General features: G+C 47.1%; 1 protein-coding gene across 1 annotated transcript in view; it reads right to left on the bottom strand.

Annotated features, from left to right (window-relative positions):
• Positions 1-14,476, bottom strand: part of htatsf1 (HIV-1 Tat specific factor 1) — a 32,282-nt gene extending 17,806 nt beyond the window's left edge. Inside the window, exons 1-5 of the mRNA XM_072484407.1 lie at positions 14,177-14,476; positions 13,072-13,249; positions 9,790-9,837; positions 4,031-4,185; positions 457-620 (exon numbers count right to left, since the gene is read on the bottom strand). Of these exons, the coding sequence (XP_072340508.1) occupies positions 457-620; positions 4,031-4,185; positions 9,790-9,837; positions 13,072-13,249; positions 14,177-14,347 (716 nt within the window). The 5' untranslated portion in view covers positions 14,348-14,476. The remainder of the gene's footprint in view (positions 1-456; positions 621-4,030; positions 4,186-9,789; positions 9,838-13,071; positions 13,250-14,176) is intronic.
• Between the last annotated feature and the right edge of the window lie 260 nt (positions 14,477-14,736).

Below are 14,736 nucleotides of genomic sequence, written 5' to 3'. Positions count from 1 at the left end.
GTTTGCTATTATTCTGCTGGTTCTCAAACAGAATTCTCGGAATTAAGGTTAGATCTGATTATATTAATTTTACAGCATGTTAAAAGTGCTGTCGAAGTAAGCAACTCAATGAATCATACCCCACTGAGCGGTCTTTGAAGAGACTGGAGAAACACACAAGTGAGCAGGTCATAAACACAGTAACTGTTTAGAGCACAAGGGTTCCTACTTTGATGTTTCCTGGTAAAACCTCGGTATCATTAGGTATTAGACAGTAGAGGCACATTCCTGCAGAATAAAGCTTTTGATCCCTATTCTTTATACCCTTTGGCTGACCTGGAATTCTTGGGTGTCGATATTGAGCAGCAAACATCAGATTGTTACTAAAGCAACTTACAGCAATTGCACAGACCTAATATTACAAAAATGAAATTAGAATCTCCCAAATCAATCAAGCAAAATTAGATTTGAACGCACTTTTTTTGCAGAAGCAACTTCTTCTTGTAATCTTTGCTTTTCTTCTTCTTTTTGCTAGCATCATATCTTCCTTTCATTTCGAACTTGGCAGCTTCCACGTGCAGCTTATATCCCCTCATTTCAGTTTCATCTAAGAATCTGAGAGCAAGGTCAATAGATTCTTTCTGGAATGCAGAAAAAAATATTTTTGTTAAAGACAAATGGTTTGATGGTCTTTAGTATAAGGGTACTGGGGTACAAGAGTAAAGACGCATTTTACAATTAAAAGGACCGCCACATAAGTGTTGTGTCCAATTTTGCATCTCCGTACCCAAAGAACAAAATTCTTGCCATGGATGGGAGTGCAGTGAAAGTTTTGTGAGGATGAATAATGGAATGCAAGATTGTCCAATGAGGTGAGTATTAGGCCTAAAGTTAAAGTTAATGATGAGATGTGATCTAATTAAAGTACATGACATTTTGAAGGGGCATAACAGAATAAATACTGGGTGGATGTTTCCCCTGGCTGGGAAGTCCAGGGCCAACGATTGGGGCCACCCTTGCAGATTAAGGGCTCGGTTATTTACGGCTGCAATAAGGATACATTTATCCACTCAAAGAGAGTGGTGGATGCTCAGTTGTTGAATATATTTAAGGCAGAGATTAATAGATTTTTGGGTATGAAGGGAATTAAGAGAGAAAGGAAGGTGGAGCTGAGGAATGGTGGAACAGGCTCAAAGAGGGCTACTCCTGCTCCTATTTAGTTTGCTCTTAAAAGGAGCGCAAAAGAGGTTTCAGAAGGGAATTCCGAGCCTAGACAGGTGAAAGCATGGCTGCTAACAGCGGGTCAATTAGTTTCAGGGATGCACAGAAGGGGAAAAGATTGTCACGTTGGAGAAAGTTACATGACTGGTTTCAAATATTTCAGTCAATGACAGTGCTAGATAGAAATAACTAGCAGAAACCCTGCAATATTATTGACTCTGAATCAGAGGATATGTTAGAATGTGGAGAAAAATCCAGTGAAATCAATTGTGATTTTTTTTGTTTTATTTTTTCCAAATCAAATAAGTGGATGCAATAGTTTCCTTTGTATTTTAAATTTCTGTCAAATTGACAAAAGCAAGCTTGTTCCACCAAGTATTTAAAGTTTGCAAACAAAAAGTTATAACAGATCACTCATGGATCTCTCATGCATTGCTCGCTTAAAAAGACAGAAAATGCTAATCTAATAGCAGGAGCATTATACAAAATTATGCACAAACTAGGTGGAGCTGTGTACTTGCAAACTCGTAACAAGTGAGGTACACTGCAGCCCGCCCACCATTCCAATAGTTCTCCCCCAACAACTCAACACAGATAGTGCTGGGGAAGGCGGTTAGGGAGTTGGGGGAGCAGGGGAGGGGGTGGGGGTTACAGGAGGAAGGATGACCTTGGAAGTTGTGGTGACGATGCCACCAGGGGACCAATAAAGGAGAGCTTCCCCTGCCACTTGCCCCAACAGTAACTCATGCAGCTAAAGTTGCCGGGCTTCCCACATGGCTTGGGCCTCCCCTGCCACAGGTAAAATACCAGCAGAGCTCAGATGAGTATCTCAATAGGGTTGTTGGGCCAACTGACACCTCCCCTGCCCATTGTAAAATTGCAGATAGGTCAAAGAAGGTGTTACGGCCATCTGTTAGATTTCATACGACACTTCATCTTCAAACCTGCTGGTGGGGGAGTTTAAAACCCCACACTAGGTTATTTATTGTTCACTAATCTATCAGAGAAGTAACCTGGTAATTAACTATTATTTATGCACCCAGTACTGATTTGAAACCAACACACCCAAGTTACCTGCATTGTTTCTTCCCACCAGTTTTAATAATGGGAACCACATTCATCTATTCTTGCATCAGCCTTGGCTCAGTTAGTAGCACACCCGCCTTTGAATCACAAAGCTCTGGATTCAACCCTGCTCCAGGGCTTGAGCGCAAAAATCCGAGGCTGATACTCGCATGCAGCACTAAGGGCGCATTACACTGTCAGAGGTGCCAGCTTTCAGATGAAGCGTTAAACCGTAGCCCCATCTACATATTTGATGGATGTTAAATACCCAATGGCACCATTTCAAAGAAGAGCATGGAAATTATCCCCAATCTCCTGGCCAATATTTATTCTTCAATCAACATCACAAAAAACAAATTATCTGCCCACTGTCACCTTTCTGCTTGGACGAGTGCGGTGTGCAACTTGGCAGCTACATAGAACAGAGAATTCCTACAGTGCAGAAGGAGACCATTCGGTCCATCTAGTCTGCACCAACCCTCTGAAAGAGGGTCAGGCTCCACTCCCCAATCTCCATAACCCCACCTAACCTGCACATCTTTGGGCACTAAGGAGCAATTTTAGCATGTCCAATCCATCTAACCTGCACATCTTTGGGCACTAAGGGGCAATTTTAGCATGTCCAATCCATTTAACCTGCACATCTTTCGACTGAGAGATCGGAGCACGGAGGAAACACACGCAGATACGGGGGGGGGGGGGGGGGGATGTGTGGAGTTCGCACTCGCACCCAAGGCCGAAAGTGAACCCGGGCCCTGGCTCTGTGAGACCGCAGTGTGCCACCGTGCCTTCTCTTGTGAGAGAAGATTTTAAAGTGTGTTTTTCGGGATGGAGTTTGGAAACTCTCACATGACAATCATATGGGGGGTGTTCTGAGAAGACATCCACAAACATTCACCCGAGGTTCAGAGCGGAGTGTGCATTTGGGACATCCGGTGGCTGTGAAAAGTGTGAAATAATGGGCGAGATTCTCCGACCCCCCGCCGGGTCGGAGAATCGCCGGGGGCTGCCGTGAAACCCGCCCCGCCGATTGCCGAATTCTCCGGCACCGGATATTCGGCGGGGGCGGGAATCACGCCGCGCCAGTTGGCGCCCCCCCCCCCGCGATTCTCCAGCCCGGATGGGCCGAAGTCCCGCCGCTAAAATGCCTGTCCCGCCGGCGTAGATTAAACCACCTACCTTACCGGCGGGACAAGGCGGCGCGGCCGGGCTCCGAGGTCCTGGGGGGGGGGGGGGGGGGCGGCGATCTGGCCCCGGGGGGTTCTCCCACGGTGGCCTAGCCCGCGATCGGGGCCCACAATCCGCAGGCGGGCCTGTGCCGTGGGGGCACTCTTTCCCTTCCGCCTTCGCCACGGTCTCCACCATGGCGGAGGCGGAATAGACTCCCTCCACTGCGCATGCGCGGGAATGCCGTCAGTGGCCTCTAACGCTCCCGCGCATGCGCCGGCCGGAGATGTCATTTCTGCGCCAGCTGGCGGGGCACCAAAGGCCTTTTCCGCCAGCTGGCGGGGCGGAAATTCATCCGGCGCGGGCCTAGCCCCTTAACGTTGGGGCTCTATTTACCATGCTAGGATCTCCATCTGATTATCATAAAAGTGCTAATTCTATCTTGCTAATGACTTGCTTGTGAATACTTGGTGGAATAATGACTTGGTATAACCAGATAATTCAAAACAGGGAGGGTCACATTTTAAATATCCATTACAGATGAGCAAATATGCCAACTGGAATTAAATTCCCAGTCAATCACCAAATAGTTGTGTACCTTTAAGAAGCAGCAGAGACCATCTCCCTTGAGATTTCCATCTTTGTCCTTGTACAATTTAATCTTATATTCTTCTGTTTCAGGGTTTTGCATGATAATCCCAAATTTTGACATGAGCTCCACAAATTCATCGTTTGTAATGTCTGGAGGCAACCCTGAAAATAGAAAATAACTAACTTAAAACAAACATCAAGCTGCTACTTCAGGAATTCAAGGTGCAAGTAATAATTTTGACTGACCAAGAGCATTTTCCTTAAACCACATGGCAATACACTTGAATAAAAAGCATTCACTCCATGTGTTTTGTGGTAGAAATTGTGGAAGAATTCTCCTTGGAAGTAGTCACTTGATCATCAATCAAGGACAATATCAACAGGATATTTCAGTCCAGCTTTATGATATTCCCAAGATAAAAAACATGGAGAAAGTAATGGACAACCATCTCATCCCTTAAAAACACCATTTGGTATCTACAGAGAAGCTCTATTGAAACGAATCAGAGACTGTATTGGGTCAATTGGCCATGGATTCACATTCTACCTCTAACTTGGAGAACAAAATTTGGGTTGATACTCCACATCCAAGCCAAGGGACTGCTGCACTGTCACGGGTATTTCCATTTAATGATGCATTAAAACAGATGCAGTAGTGCGGAGCTGCTGATTGGCTGTTGCGGGGAGATTTGCATACGTGCATAGTGTTCACCGTAACTTGAAGGTGTACTTGTGCAAGAGACCCTAGCTGTTCAAGTGAAGACAAGCATCCAGCAGAGGGCAGTAGAGCAGAGCTGCTGATTGGCTGTTGCGGGGGAAATTTGCATACGTGCATTGTGCTCACCGTAACTTGAAGTTGGTTTCTGGAGGAGCTGATGTCAAGTGACACTGGGTAAGTAGTAAAGATTGAAATTGTTTGCGCAGGCCCATAACAGCTGATTGCTGTTTTCGTGTGGGACGCAGTGGTTGCTGGTTTAGTGTTTTATTTTTACCTGTATTTAAGTTGGGCAGTTTCTAAACCCTAGACACTACACTTGTAGTGTCCCCCACCCACTTCCCTTAACCCAAGGGGTAGAGTGAATAACAGGTAAGCTCTTTCTTTCCTTTTCTTTTTTTCTTTTCAAGAGGGGATGGCAGGGAAGGTAGTACAATGTTCCTCCTGCAGAATATTTGAGGTGAGGGATGCAGTCAGTGACCCTGCTGATTTCATCTGTGGGAAGTGCACCCATCTACAGCTCCTCAGAAACCGCGTTAGGGAGCTGGAGCTGGATGAACTTCGGATCATTTGGGAGGCAGAGGTGGTTATAGATAGAAGCTTCAGTGATGTAGCTACTCCGAAGAATAAAGATAGATGGGTGACAGTGAGGGGGGCTGGGAGGAAGCAGTCAGTAAGGGATTCCCTGTGGTCGTTCCCCTTAGTAACAGGTATACCACTTTGGATACTGTTGGGGGGGGGGGGGACGACTTACCAGGGGTAAGCCATGGGGTACAGGTCTCTGGCACAGAGTCTGTCCCTGTTGCTCAGAAGGGAAGGTGAGAAAGGAGTAGAGCATTAGTCATTGGAGACTCCATAGTTAGGGGGATAGATAGGAGATTCTGTGGGGACAAGAGAGACTCACGGTTGGTGTGTTGCCTCCCAGGTGCCAGGGTCCGTGATGTCTCGGATCGTGTTTTCGGGATCCTTAAGGGGGAGGGGGAGCAGCCCCAAGTCGTGGTCCACATAGGTAGGGATAGGGATGTAAGGCAGGAATTCAGGGAGCTAGGGTGGAAACTTAGATCTAGGACAGAGTTATCATCTCTGGGTTGTTACCCGTGCCACGTGCTAGCGAGACGAGGAATAGGGGGAGAGAGGAGTTGAACACATGGCTACAGGGATGGTGCAGGAGGGAGGGTTTCAGATTTCTGGATAATTGGGGCTCATTCTGGGGTCGGTGGGACCTCTACAAACGGGATGGTCTACACCTGGACCAGAGGGGTACCAATATCCTGGGGGGGAAATTTGCTAATGCTCTTCGGGAGGGTTTAAACTAGTTCAGCAGGGGATTGGGAACCTGAATTGTAGCTCCAGTATACAGGAGGTTAAGAGTAGTGAGGCCATGAGTAAGGTTTTAAAGTTGTAGGAGTGTACCAGCAGGCAGGAAGGTGGTTTAAAGTGTGTCTTCTTCAATGCCAGGAGCATCCAGAAGGTGGGTGAACTTGCGGCATGGGTTGGTACCTGGGACTTCAATGTTGTGGCCATTTCGGAGACATGGATAGAGCAAGGACAGGAATGGTTGTTACAGGTGCCGGGGTTTAGATATTTCAGTCAGCTCAGGGTAGGTGGTAAAAGAGGGGGAGGGGTGGCATTGTTAGTCAAGGACAGTATTACGGTGGCAGAAAGGACGTTTGATGAGGACTCGTTTACGGAGGTAGTATGGGCTGAGGTTAGAAACAGGAAAGGAGAGGTCACCCTGTTAGGGGTTTTCTATAGGCCTCCCAAAAGTTCCAGAGATGTAGAGGAAAGGATTGCAAAGATGATTCTGGATAGGAACGAAAGCAACAGGGTAGTTGTTATGGGAGACTTTAACTTTCCGAATATTGACTGGAAACGCTATAGTTCGCGTACTTCAGATGGATGCGATTTTGTCCAATGTGTGCAGGAGGGTTTCCTGACACAGTATGTAGATAGGCCAACGAGAGGCGAGGCCATATTGGATTTGGTACTGGGTAATGGACCAGGACGGGTGTTAGATTTGGAGGTAGGTGAGCACTTTGGTGATAGTGACAATTCGATTACGTTTACTTCAGTGATGGAAAGGGATAGGTATATACCGCAGGGCAAGAGTTATATCTGGGGGAAAGGCAATTATGATGTGATGAGGCAAGACTTAGGATGCATCAGATGGAGAGGAAAACTGCAGGGGATGGGCACAATGGAAATGTGGAGCTTGTTCAAGGAACAGCTACTGCGTGTCCTTGATAAGTATGTACCTGTCAGGCAGGAAGGAAGTGGTCGAGCGAGGGATCCGTGGTTTACTAAAGCATCGAAACACTTGTCAAGAAGAAGAAGGAGGCTTATGTAAAAATGAGACATGAATGTTCAGTTAGGGTGCTTGAGAGTTACAAGTTAGCTAGGAAAGACCTAAAGAGAGAGCTAAGAAGAGCCAGGAGGGGCATGAGAAGTCTTTAGCAGGTAGGATCAAGGATAACCCTAAAGCTTTCTATAGATATGTCAGGAATAAAAGAATGACTAGGGTAAGAGTAGGGCCAGTCAAGGACAGTAGTGGGAAGTTGTGCATGGAGTCCAAGGAGATAGGAGAGGTGCTAAATTAATATTTTTTGTCAGTATTCACACAGGAAAAAGACAATGTTGTCGAGGAGAATACGGAGATTCAGGCTACTAGACTAGAAGGGCTTTACGTTCATAAGGAGGAGGTGTTAGCAATTCTGGAAAGTGTGAAAATAGATAAGTCCCCTGGGCCAGATGGGATTTATCCTAGGATTCTCTGGGAAGCTAGGGAGGAGATTGCTGAGCCTTTGACTTTGATCTTTACATCATTTTTGTCTACAGGAATAGTGCCAGAAGACTGGAGGATAGCAAATGTTGTCCCCTTGTTCAAGAAGGGGAGTAGAGACAACCCCGGTAACGATAGACCAGTGAGCCTTACTTCTGTTGTGGGCAAAGTCTTGGAAAGGTTTAGAAGAGATAGGATGTATAATCATCTGGAAAGGAATAATTTGATTAGAGATAGTCAACACAGTTTTATGAAGGGTAGGTCGTGCCTTACAAACCTTATTGAGTTCGTTGAGAAGGTGAATGAGGGTAAAGCAGTTGATGTGGTATATATGGATTTCAGTAAAGCGTTTGATAAGGTTCCCCACGGTAGGCTACTGCAGAAAATACGGAGGCATGGGATGCAAGGTGATTTAGCAGTTTGGATCAGAGATTGGCTGGCTGGAAGAAGACAAAGGGTGGTGGTTGATGGGAAATGTTCAGACTGGAGTCCAGTTACTAGTGGTGTACCACAAGGATCTGTTTTGGGGCCACTGCTGTTTGTCATTTTTATAAATGACCTGGAGGAGGGCGTAGAAGGATGGGTGAGTAAATTTGCAGATGACACTAAAGTCGGTGGAGTTATGGACAGTGCGGAAGGATGTTACAAGTTACAGAGTGATATAGATAAGCTGCAGCGCTGGGCTGAGAGGTGGCAAATGGAGTTTAATGCAGAAAAGTGTGAGGTGATTCATTTTGGAAGGAATAACAGGAAGACAGGAAGGCTAATGGTAAGATTCTTGGCAGTGTGGATGAGCAGAGAGATCTTGGTGTCCACGTACATAGATCCCTGAAAGTTGCCACCCAGGTTGAGAGGGTTGTTAAGAAGGCGTATGGTGTGTTAGTTTTTATTGGTAGAGGGATTGAGTTTCGGAGCAATGAGGTCACGTTGCAGCTGTACAAAACTCTGGTGCGGCCGCATTTGGAGTATTGCGTGCAATTCTGGTCGCCGCATTATAGGAAGGATGTGGAAACATTGGAAAGGGTGCAGAGGAGATTTACCAGAATGTTGCCTGGTATGGAGGGAAGATCTTATGAGGGAAGGCTGAGGGACTTGAGGCTGTTTTCATTAGAGATAAGAAGGTTAAGAGGTGACTTAATTGAGGCATACAAGATGATCAGAAGATTAGATAGGGTGAACAGTGAGAGCTTTTTTCCTCGGATGGTGATGTCTAGCACGAGGGGCCATAGCTTTAAATTGAGGGGAGATAGATATAGGACAGATGTCAGAGGTAGGTTCTTTACTCAGAGAGTAGTAAGGGCGTGGAATGCCCTGCCTGCAACAGTAGTGGACTCGCCAACACTAAGGGCATTCAAATGGTCATTGGATAGACATATGGACGTTAAAGGGAATAGTGTAGATGGCCTTTAGAGTGGTTTCATAGGTCGGCGCAACATCAAGGGCCGAACGGCCTGTACTGCGCTGTAATGTTCTTCTATGTTCTATGCCTTGCCTTCCCTCTCAGGTCACCATAAAATACTATTTTGAAGAAATGCAAGGGTGTTCGCTCCCAGTGTCCTGGCCAATATTAAAATCACATTATATTGTCATCATCACATTACTGCCCCTTGGCAAGGATGCTTCTGTTTCACCTTGGGAACAAGTGTTGATAGTATGATCAGACCAGACCACTGCGCTTTTAGATGGAGGTCTTGTGCTAGCTGCTGAGAGTAGAACACCCAACATTGAACTTCAACTTCATATAGTGGACACTTTCTCTAATTGACTCGATATTTGCTTACAGCAAAGAAACCCTATATTTCCTTATTTTTGCTTGTAATTTGTAGCTGGGGCATAAAGTCTGTCAGAGGGGGTTATCTATTCATCAGTCTGTAGAACATATCCAAGATATTTTCAAATGGGTACACAGTAAAACAAGATGCATCCAGTATTGACTCTGCAGTCTTCTATCCAAGACTGCTTTCCATATAGGGCCATATTGCACTTGTAGGCAATGGGGGCTGGCCTGGAAAGTGGACCTTTGAACTGGACACCTGAAAAGCATCTGGATTTCACCAGAATTATCTCATCTTGATTTGTAAGGGGAACAGGGGTTATGGGGAAACGGCAGGAGAATGGGGATAAGAAACATATCAGCCATGATTGAATGGTGTAGCAGACTCGATGAGCCAAATGGCCTACTTCTCCTCCTATGTCTTATGGTCTATCATGGTGAAACCAATCATACCAGATTCATTTTTAACTCTAACATATTCCACAGCCTAGTACTCACCAGACACATACACACTTGTGTTCTTCTGCTCCTCAACATCAATCCAGCCTTTAAAAAAAAAATACATATTTGCATTGTTAAACAGGAATGAAGCTACAAAATACAGATGAGATATACAAAATTATACATGTATCTTTACAACACTATAAACTTCCTAAAGATCAGAGTAGAATCAGATCGAGAAGTAGGAAAACAATGTACCCTTGCTCACAGTATTAATTGAGCAGCCTTAAAATTAGAAAAATCATAAAATCTATTATCTTGAAATGCACGTTGGAATAAATGATTAGTTAATGTGGCCAACAATTATGACATCACATGGAAGTATGAACAACAATATAGGTTACAACATCAAAACCGCTAATTTTTCAAATTGCTCATTTAGGTAAGGAAATTTTCATTTAACCACAAGAAGTTGTTGGTAGACCGTAGCCTTGCCTGCTGCTTTACAGAGATTGTTTAATTAAATATGTATCCACGGTCAAATGACAAAAGACAGCAATACAAATTGTGACAAGCCAGCCTAAAAATGATTTGCCATTGTGTTTTTTCTAAAACTGCTAGCAGTACCAAAATAATTACAAGGAGCTGTTCCAGTAGTTTTGTTCAATGTGTTATCAGCAATGTCAACATTGAGATTACTGAAATGCAATTTGATAATCCATCAAGAAGCACATAAGAAAGCACGTGCATTAAATATAACGGCTTTCACGACTCACAGCTAATGTAAAACTTTGGGGATATAGTTGCTATTGTAACATGGGTTCTCCCTGGGTTTGCGTGGGTTTCCTCCGGGTGCTCCGGTTTCCTACCACGAGCCCAAAAAGACGTGCTGTTAGGTAATTCTGAATTCTTTCTCTATGTACCCGAACAGGTGCCAGAATGTGGCAACTAGGGGCTTTTCACAGTAACTTCATTGCAGTGTTAACGTAAGCCTACTTGTGACAATAAAGATTATTATTATAGGGAAATACAGCAGTTATGCTGCACAAACAGCAATGGGCCAGATTTAAACTTTGTACCATGTTAAAGGGATCTCCAGGCATCCAGCAGCAGTGATGTTACATTTGCGCCACAAAAGTGTCAGGCAATGACCACCTCCTACAAGAGAGGATCTAACCACCGCCCATGATATTCAATGGCATTACCATCGCTGAACTCCCCCACAATCAACTTCCTGGGGGTTACCATTGATCAGAAACTGAATTGGACTAGCCATATTAATACTGTGACAACCAGGGGAGGTCAAAGGCTAAGAATCCTACAGCAAATAACTCATCTCCTGACCCTCCAAAGCCTGTCCACCATCTACAAGGCACAAGTCAGGAGTGCAATAGAATATTCTCCACTTGCCTGGATGAGTGCAACGCGAACAACACTCTAGCAGCTCGACACCACCCCGGACAAAGCAGCCCACTTTGCTCCGCCTTCCAAAAACATTCAAACCCTCCACCACTGACGAACAGTGGCAGCCATGAGAATAATCTACAAGATGGGCAATAAATGCTGGCCTAACCAGCAACCCCCACACCCCGTAAATGAATTAAAATTTTAAAAGATATTAAGCACGGTAAGCAGCTATTCACAATTATGCATTCTCACAATCAACCAGAAGCTAAAAGCATTGAATCATTTCACATTTCACTTTGAATTTTCAATTTTATGGGTAATAAAATAAATAATTGGCACATACACATGCGATTAAGGTACAAGAATAAAATATCACAAATAAGCATTTATGTTAAAAATGTGGAATTTATCATTCGAGAAGAATTTCGGCATAGGCATAAAAAATGAGAGCCAGTGAAGCAGTAAATATGAACTTTATACGCAGTTGAAACCCACTTATACCTAATTCTACTAGTTGTAACTTATTCAAGGGTTTTTCCAGCAAGATTAAGAGTGTAAGAGTTGAAGTTTGTGTCAGGTCAATCATTTCTAACTGATTGCTCTCCGAGGAGACCGAACCACACTCTGAAAGCAGCTTCAAATAATCTTGATTTCTCTCCAGAGGTTGTAGTCAGTTTCAAAGGATTAATGACATTGAACAGCCACAGTTCCACCTGCTTTACTACTGCAAAATCCAGGGCAATGAAATAACTATGTTTTAGTGATAGTTGACAGATAAATGCTGGCAAGGAGATTTGGGAGAAGTTTCCCGATTATCTTTGAATAGGGACAAGAGATCTTTTGTGTCTACCCGAACAGGCAGACAAGGCCATGCTTTAACATCTCATAGTGCAGCACTCTCTTAGTATAACAATGTAGTGTCAAGGCAAATTATATTCTGAAATCTCAAGAGTGGAATTTGAATCCATAAACGTCGGACTGAAAATTGAGGGCCCTCCCACTGAACCATATGTTTGACTGACATCTACAGTGTTTGTTATTTCATAAGAAATCAAAATAAACTTTCAACTTGCTGTCGGATCAGCACACATTAATGTGGTGCACTAAACGTCAACATTAGAAAGAATTGTGAAAAAACTGACAATAAACGAAGCAGAAGTCATCACATTGTTCAGATGTTTCCGATTGGTTTAATATTTGAAACCCACATTGATTATTGTCTGCTATTACTCAAAAGTATCTATTAATCACTACTATATTCACCATGGGGCAACACGGTGGCACAGTGGATAGCACCGCTGCCTCACAGCACCAGGGACCCAGGTTCAATTCCAATGTTGGCCGACTGTGTAGAGTTTGCAAGTTCTCCCCGTGGCTGCATGAATTTCCTTCGGGTGCTCATGTTTAATCTCACAGTCCAAAAATGTGCATCTTAGATCAATTGGCCATGCTAACATTGCCCAAGAGGTGAGGTGGGATTACGGGGATAGGGACGAGGGATTGGCCCTAGATAGGGTGCTCTAAGAGAGCAAGAGCCCGTGCAGATTCGATGGGCAATATGGACTACTGCACGGTAGGGAATCCATGACATAAAGGAAGCTTGTCATTTTTACAAAGACCACACGATTTGCCAAACTGAAAGAGAAAGACTTCCCATTGCCTATTAATTATGATATGGTCCAATGACTCATCATGGCAATCAATCTCAATCAGTTAGAATCCATCACACCCAGACAGGAGGCAAGGAAATCCACCCCCTTCCCCCAAACATCAATGTAACAGAGAGCCCATCTGCACCCACCCCAGCACCTGCCAATGATCCCATCACTCATGTGCCAGCCTAGTCCTTAAACAAATTAAGGATATTCAAACAAAAAATAACATCCTGTGGATATTCTACAAATTTTCACGATATTCAGAAAATAACATTACCTGCATCAGCTTTTCTCTTCTCTCCTTTTTTAGGGTCTAACTGAGGTGCTTTATTCTGAGAAGACTTCTTCAGAATGGCTGCTTCCTTCTGGGCTTGAGTACCAGTATCTTCAATACCAGGACTTTCTTCAACATAACCATAGTTTGCATGATATGAGGCCAGGAAATCTTCAGTGATCTGAAAATAGATTTCAGAATCGTTAGTATCCAATAAGCTGGAGTTTGGTGGGGGGGGGGGGGGGGGGGAAGAAGAAGAGCGGTGGCTACGCCCCGGGGCAGGGTAGGTGTAGGGGCAGGGGGCCACTGGCCCCGGGCAGGGGGAGGGGGCCGCCGGCCCCGGGAGGGCGGGCACGGCCCCGGGCAGGGGGGGCGGGCACGGCCCCGGGCAGGGAAGGGGCGGGCAAGGCCCCGGGCAGGGAAGGGGCGGGCAAGGCCCCGGGCAGGGGGGGGGCGGGCAGGGGGGGGCGGGCACGGCCCCGGGCAGGGGGGGGCGGGCACGGCCCCGGGCAGGGGGGGCGGGCACGGCCCCGGGCAGGGGGGGGCGGGCACGGCCCCGGGCAAGGGGGGGCGGGCACAGCCCCGGGCAGGGGGGGGCGGGCACGGCCCCGGACAGGGGGGGCGGGCACGGCCCCGGGCAGGGGGGGGGAGGCACGGCCCCGGGCCAGGGGGAGCAGGCACGGCCTCGGGCCAGGGGGAGCAGGCACAGCCTCGGGCAGGGGGCACAGCCCCGGGGCAGGGGGCACAGCCCCGGGGCAGGGGGCACAGCCCCGGGGCAGGGGGCACAGCCCCGGGGCAGGGGGCACAGCCCCGGGGCAGGGGGCACAGCCCCGGGGCAGGGGGCACAGCCCCGGGGCAGGGGGCACAGCCCCGGGGCAGGGGGCACAGCCCCGGGGCAGGGGGCACAGCCCCGGGGCAGGGGGCACAGCCCCGGGGCAGGGGGCACAGCCCCGGGGCAGGGGGCACAGCCCCGGGGCAGGGGGCACAGCCCCGGGGCAGGGGGCACAGCGCGGGGATACTGCACTCACCAGATGGGGGAGGACCCTCCCCGCGGCCCCCTCCCCCTGGCCCGGGTCTGTGGAGGACGCCTCTGGCCCTGCGCACTCACCTTGGGGAACCAGGCTTTCTTCTCGCCGTCCCACTCGAACTCGGTGCCGTCCTCGTCCACGAAGGTGTTCGAGCGGCCCCGCGCCGCCTGGGCCTCGCCTCCCTCCCCGTCCTGGAGCCGCTGCAGCCGGAGCTGCTCATAGAATTCAGCGTTCACCTCCGTCCCGCTCATCTCTCTCTCTGGGCGGGCGGGCGGGCCGCGGGGATTAATCGGCGAAAAATAAATAAAATCAACAACACCGCTCTTAAAGTCACCTTAAAGCATGTCTCGCGGAACCCGCTTGTGCGCAACTTCCTGTTGTTTGCCTCATTTCCGAGTGTCTGTGGTGGGCGGGGTTCCTCTCTAGCAGTGGGTGTGGTTTGGATGGGGAGCTGGGAGGTGTTTCTCAGCACAAGAGGGGAAAAGAACAGTATCCGGGGTCAATCCACACTGGAGTGAATCATTAAAAACATACAACCCCAGAAATGACACAGCACAGCAGGGAGATATTCGGCCCATCTTGTCCATGCCGACTCAAAGACACCCATGTGCCCTTTTTCATCCCATCTTTCTGCAGCCGA

Source organism: Scyliorhinus torazame, chromosome 19 (assembly GCF_047496885.1).
Source record: "Scyliorhinus torazame isolate Kashiwa2021f chromosome 19, sScyTor2.1, whole genome shotgun sequence".
Classification (NCBI taxonomy): Eukaryota; Metazoa; Chordata; class Chondrichthyes; order Carcharhiniformes; family Scyliorhinidae; genus Scyliorhinus; species Scyliorhinus torazame.
Note: the sequence above shows the minus strand (reverse complement) of the source record. Positions and strands in the feature narration are given on the sequence as shown.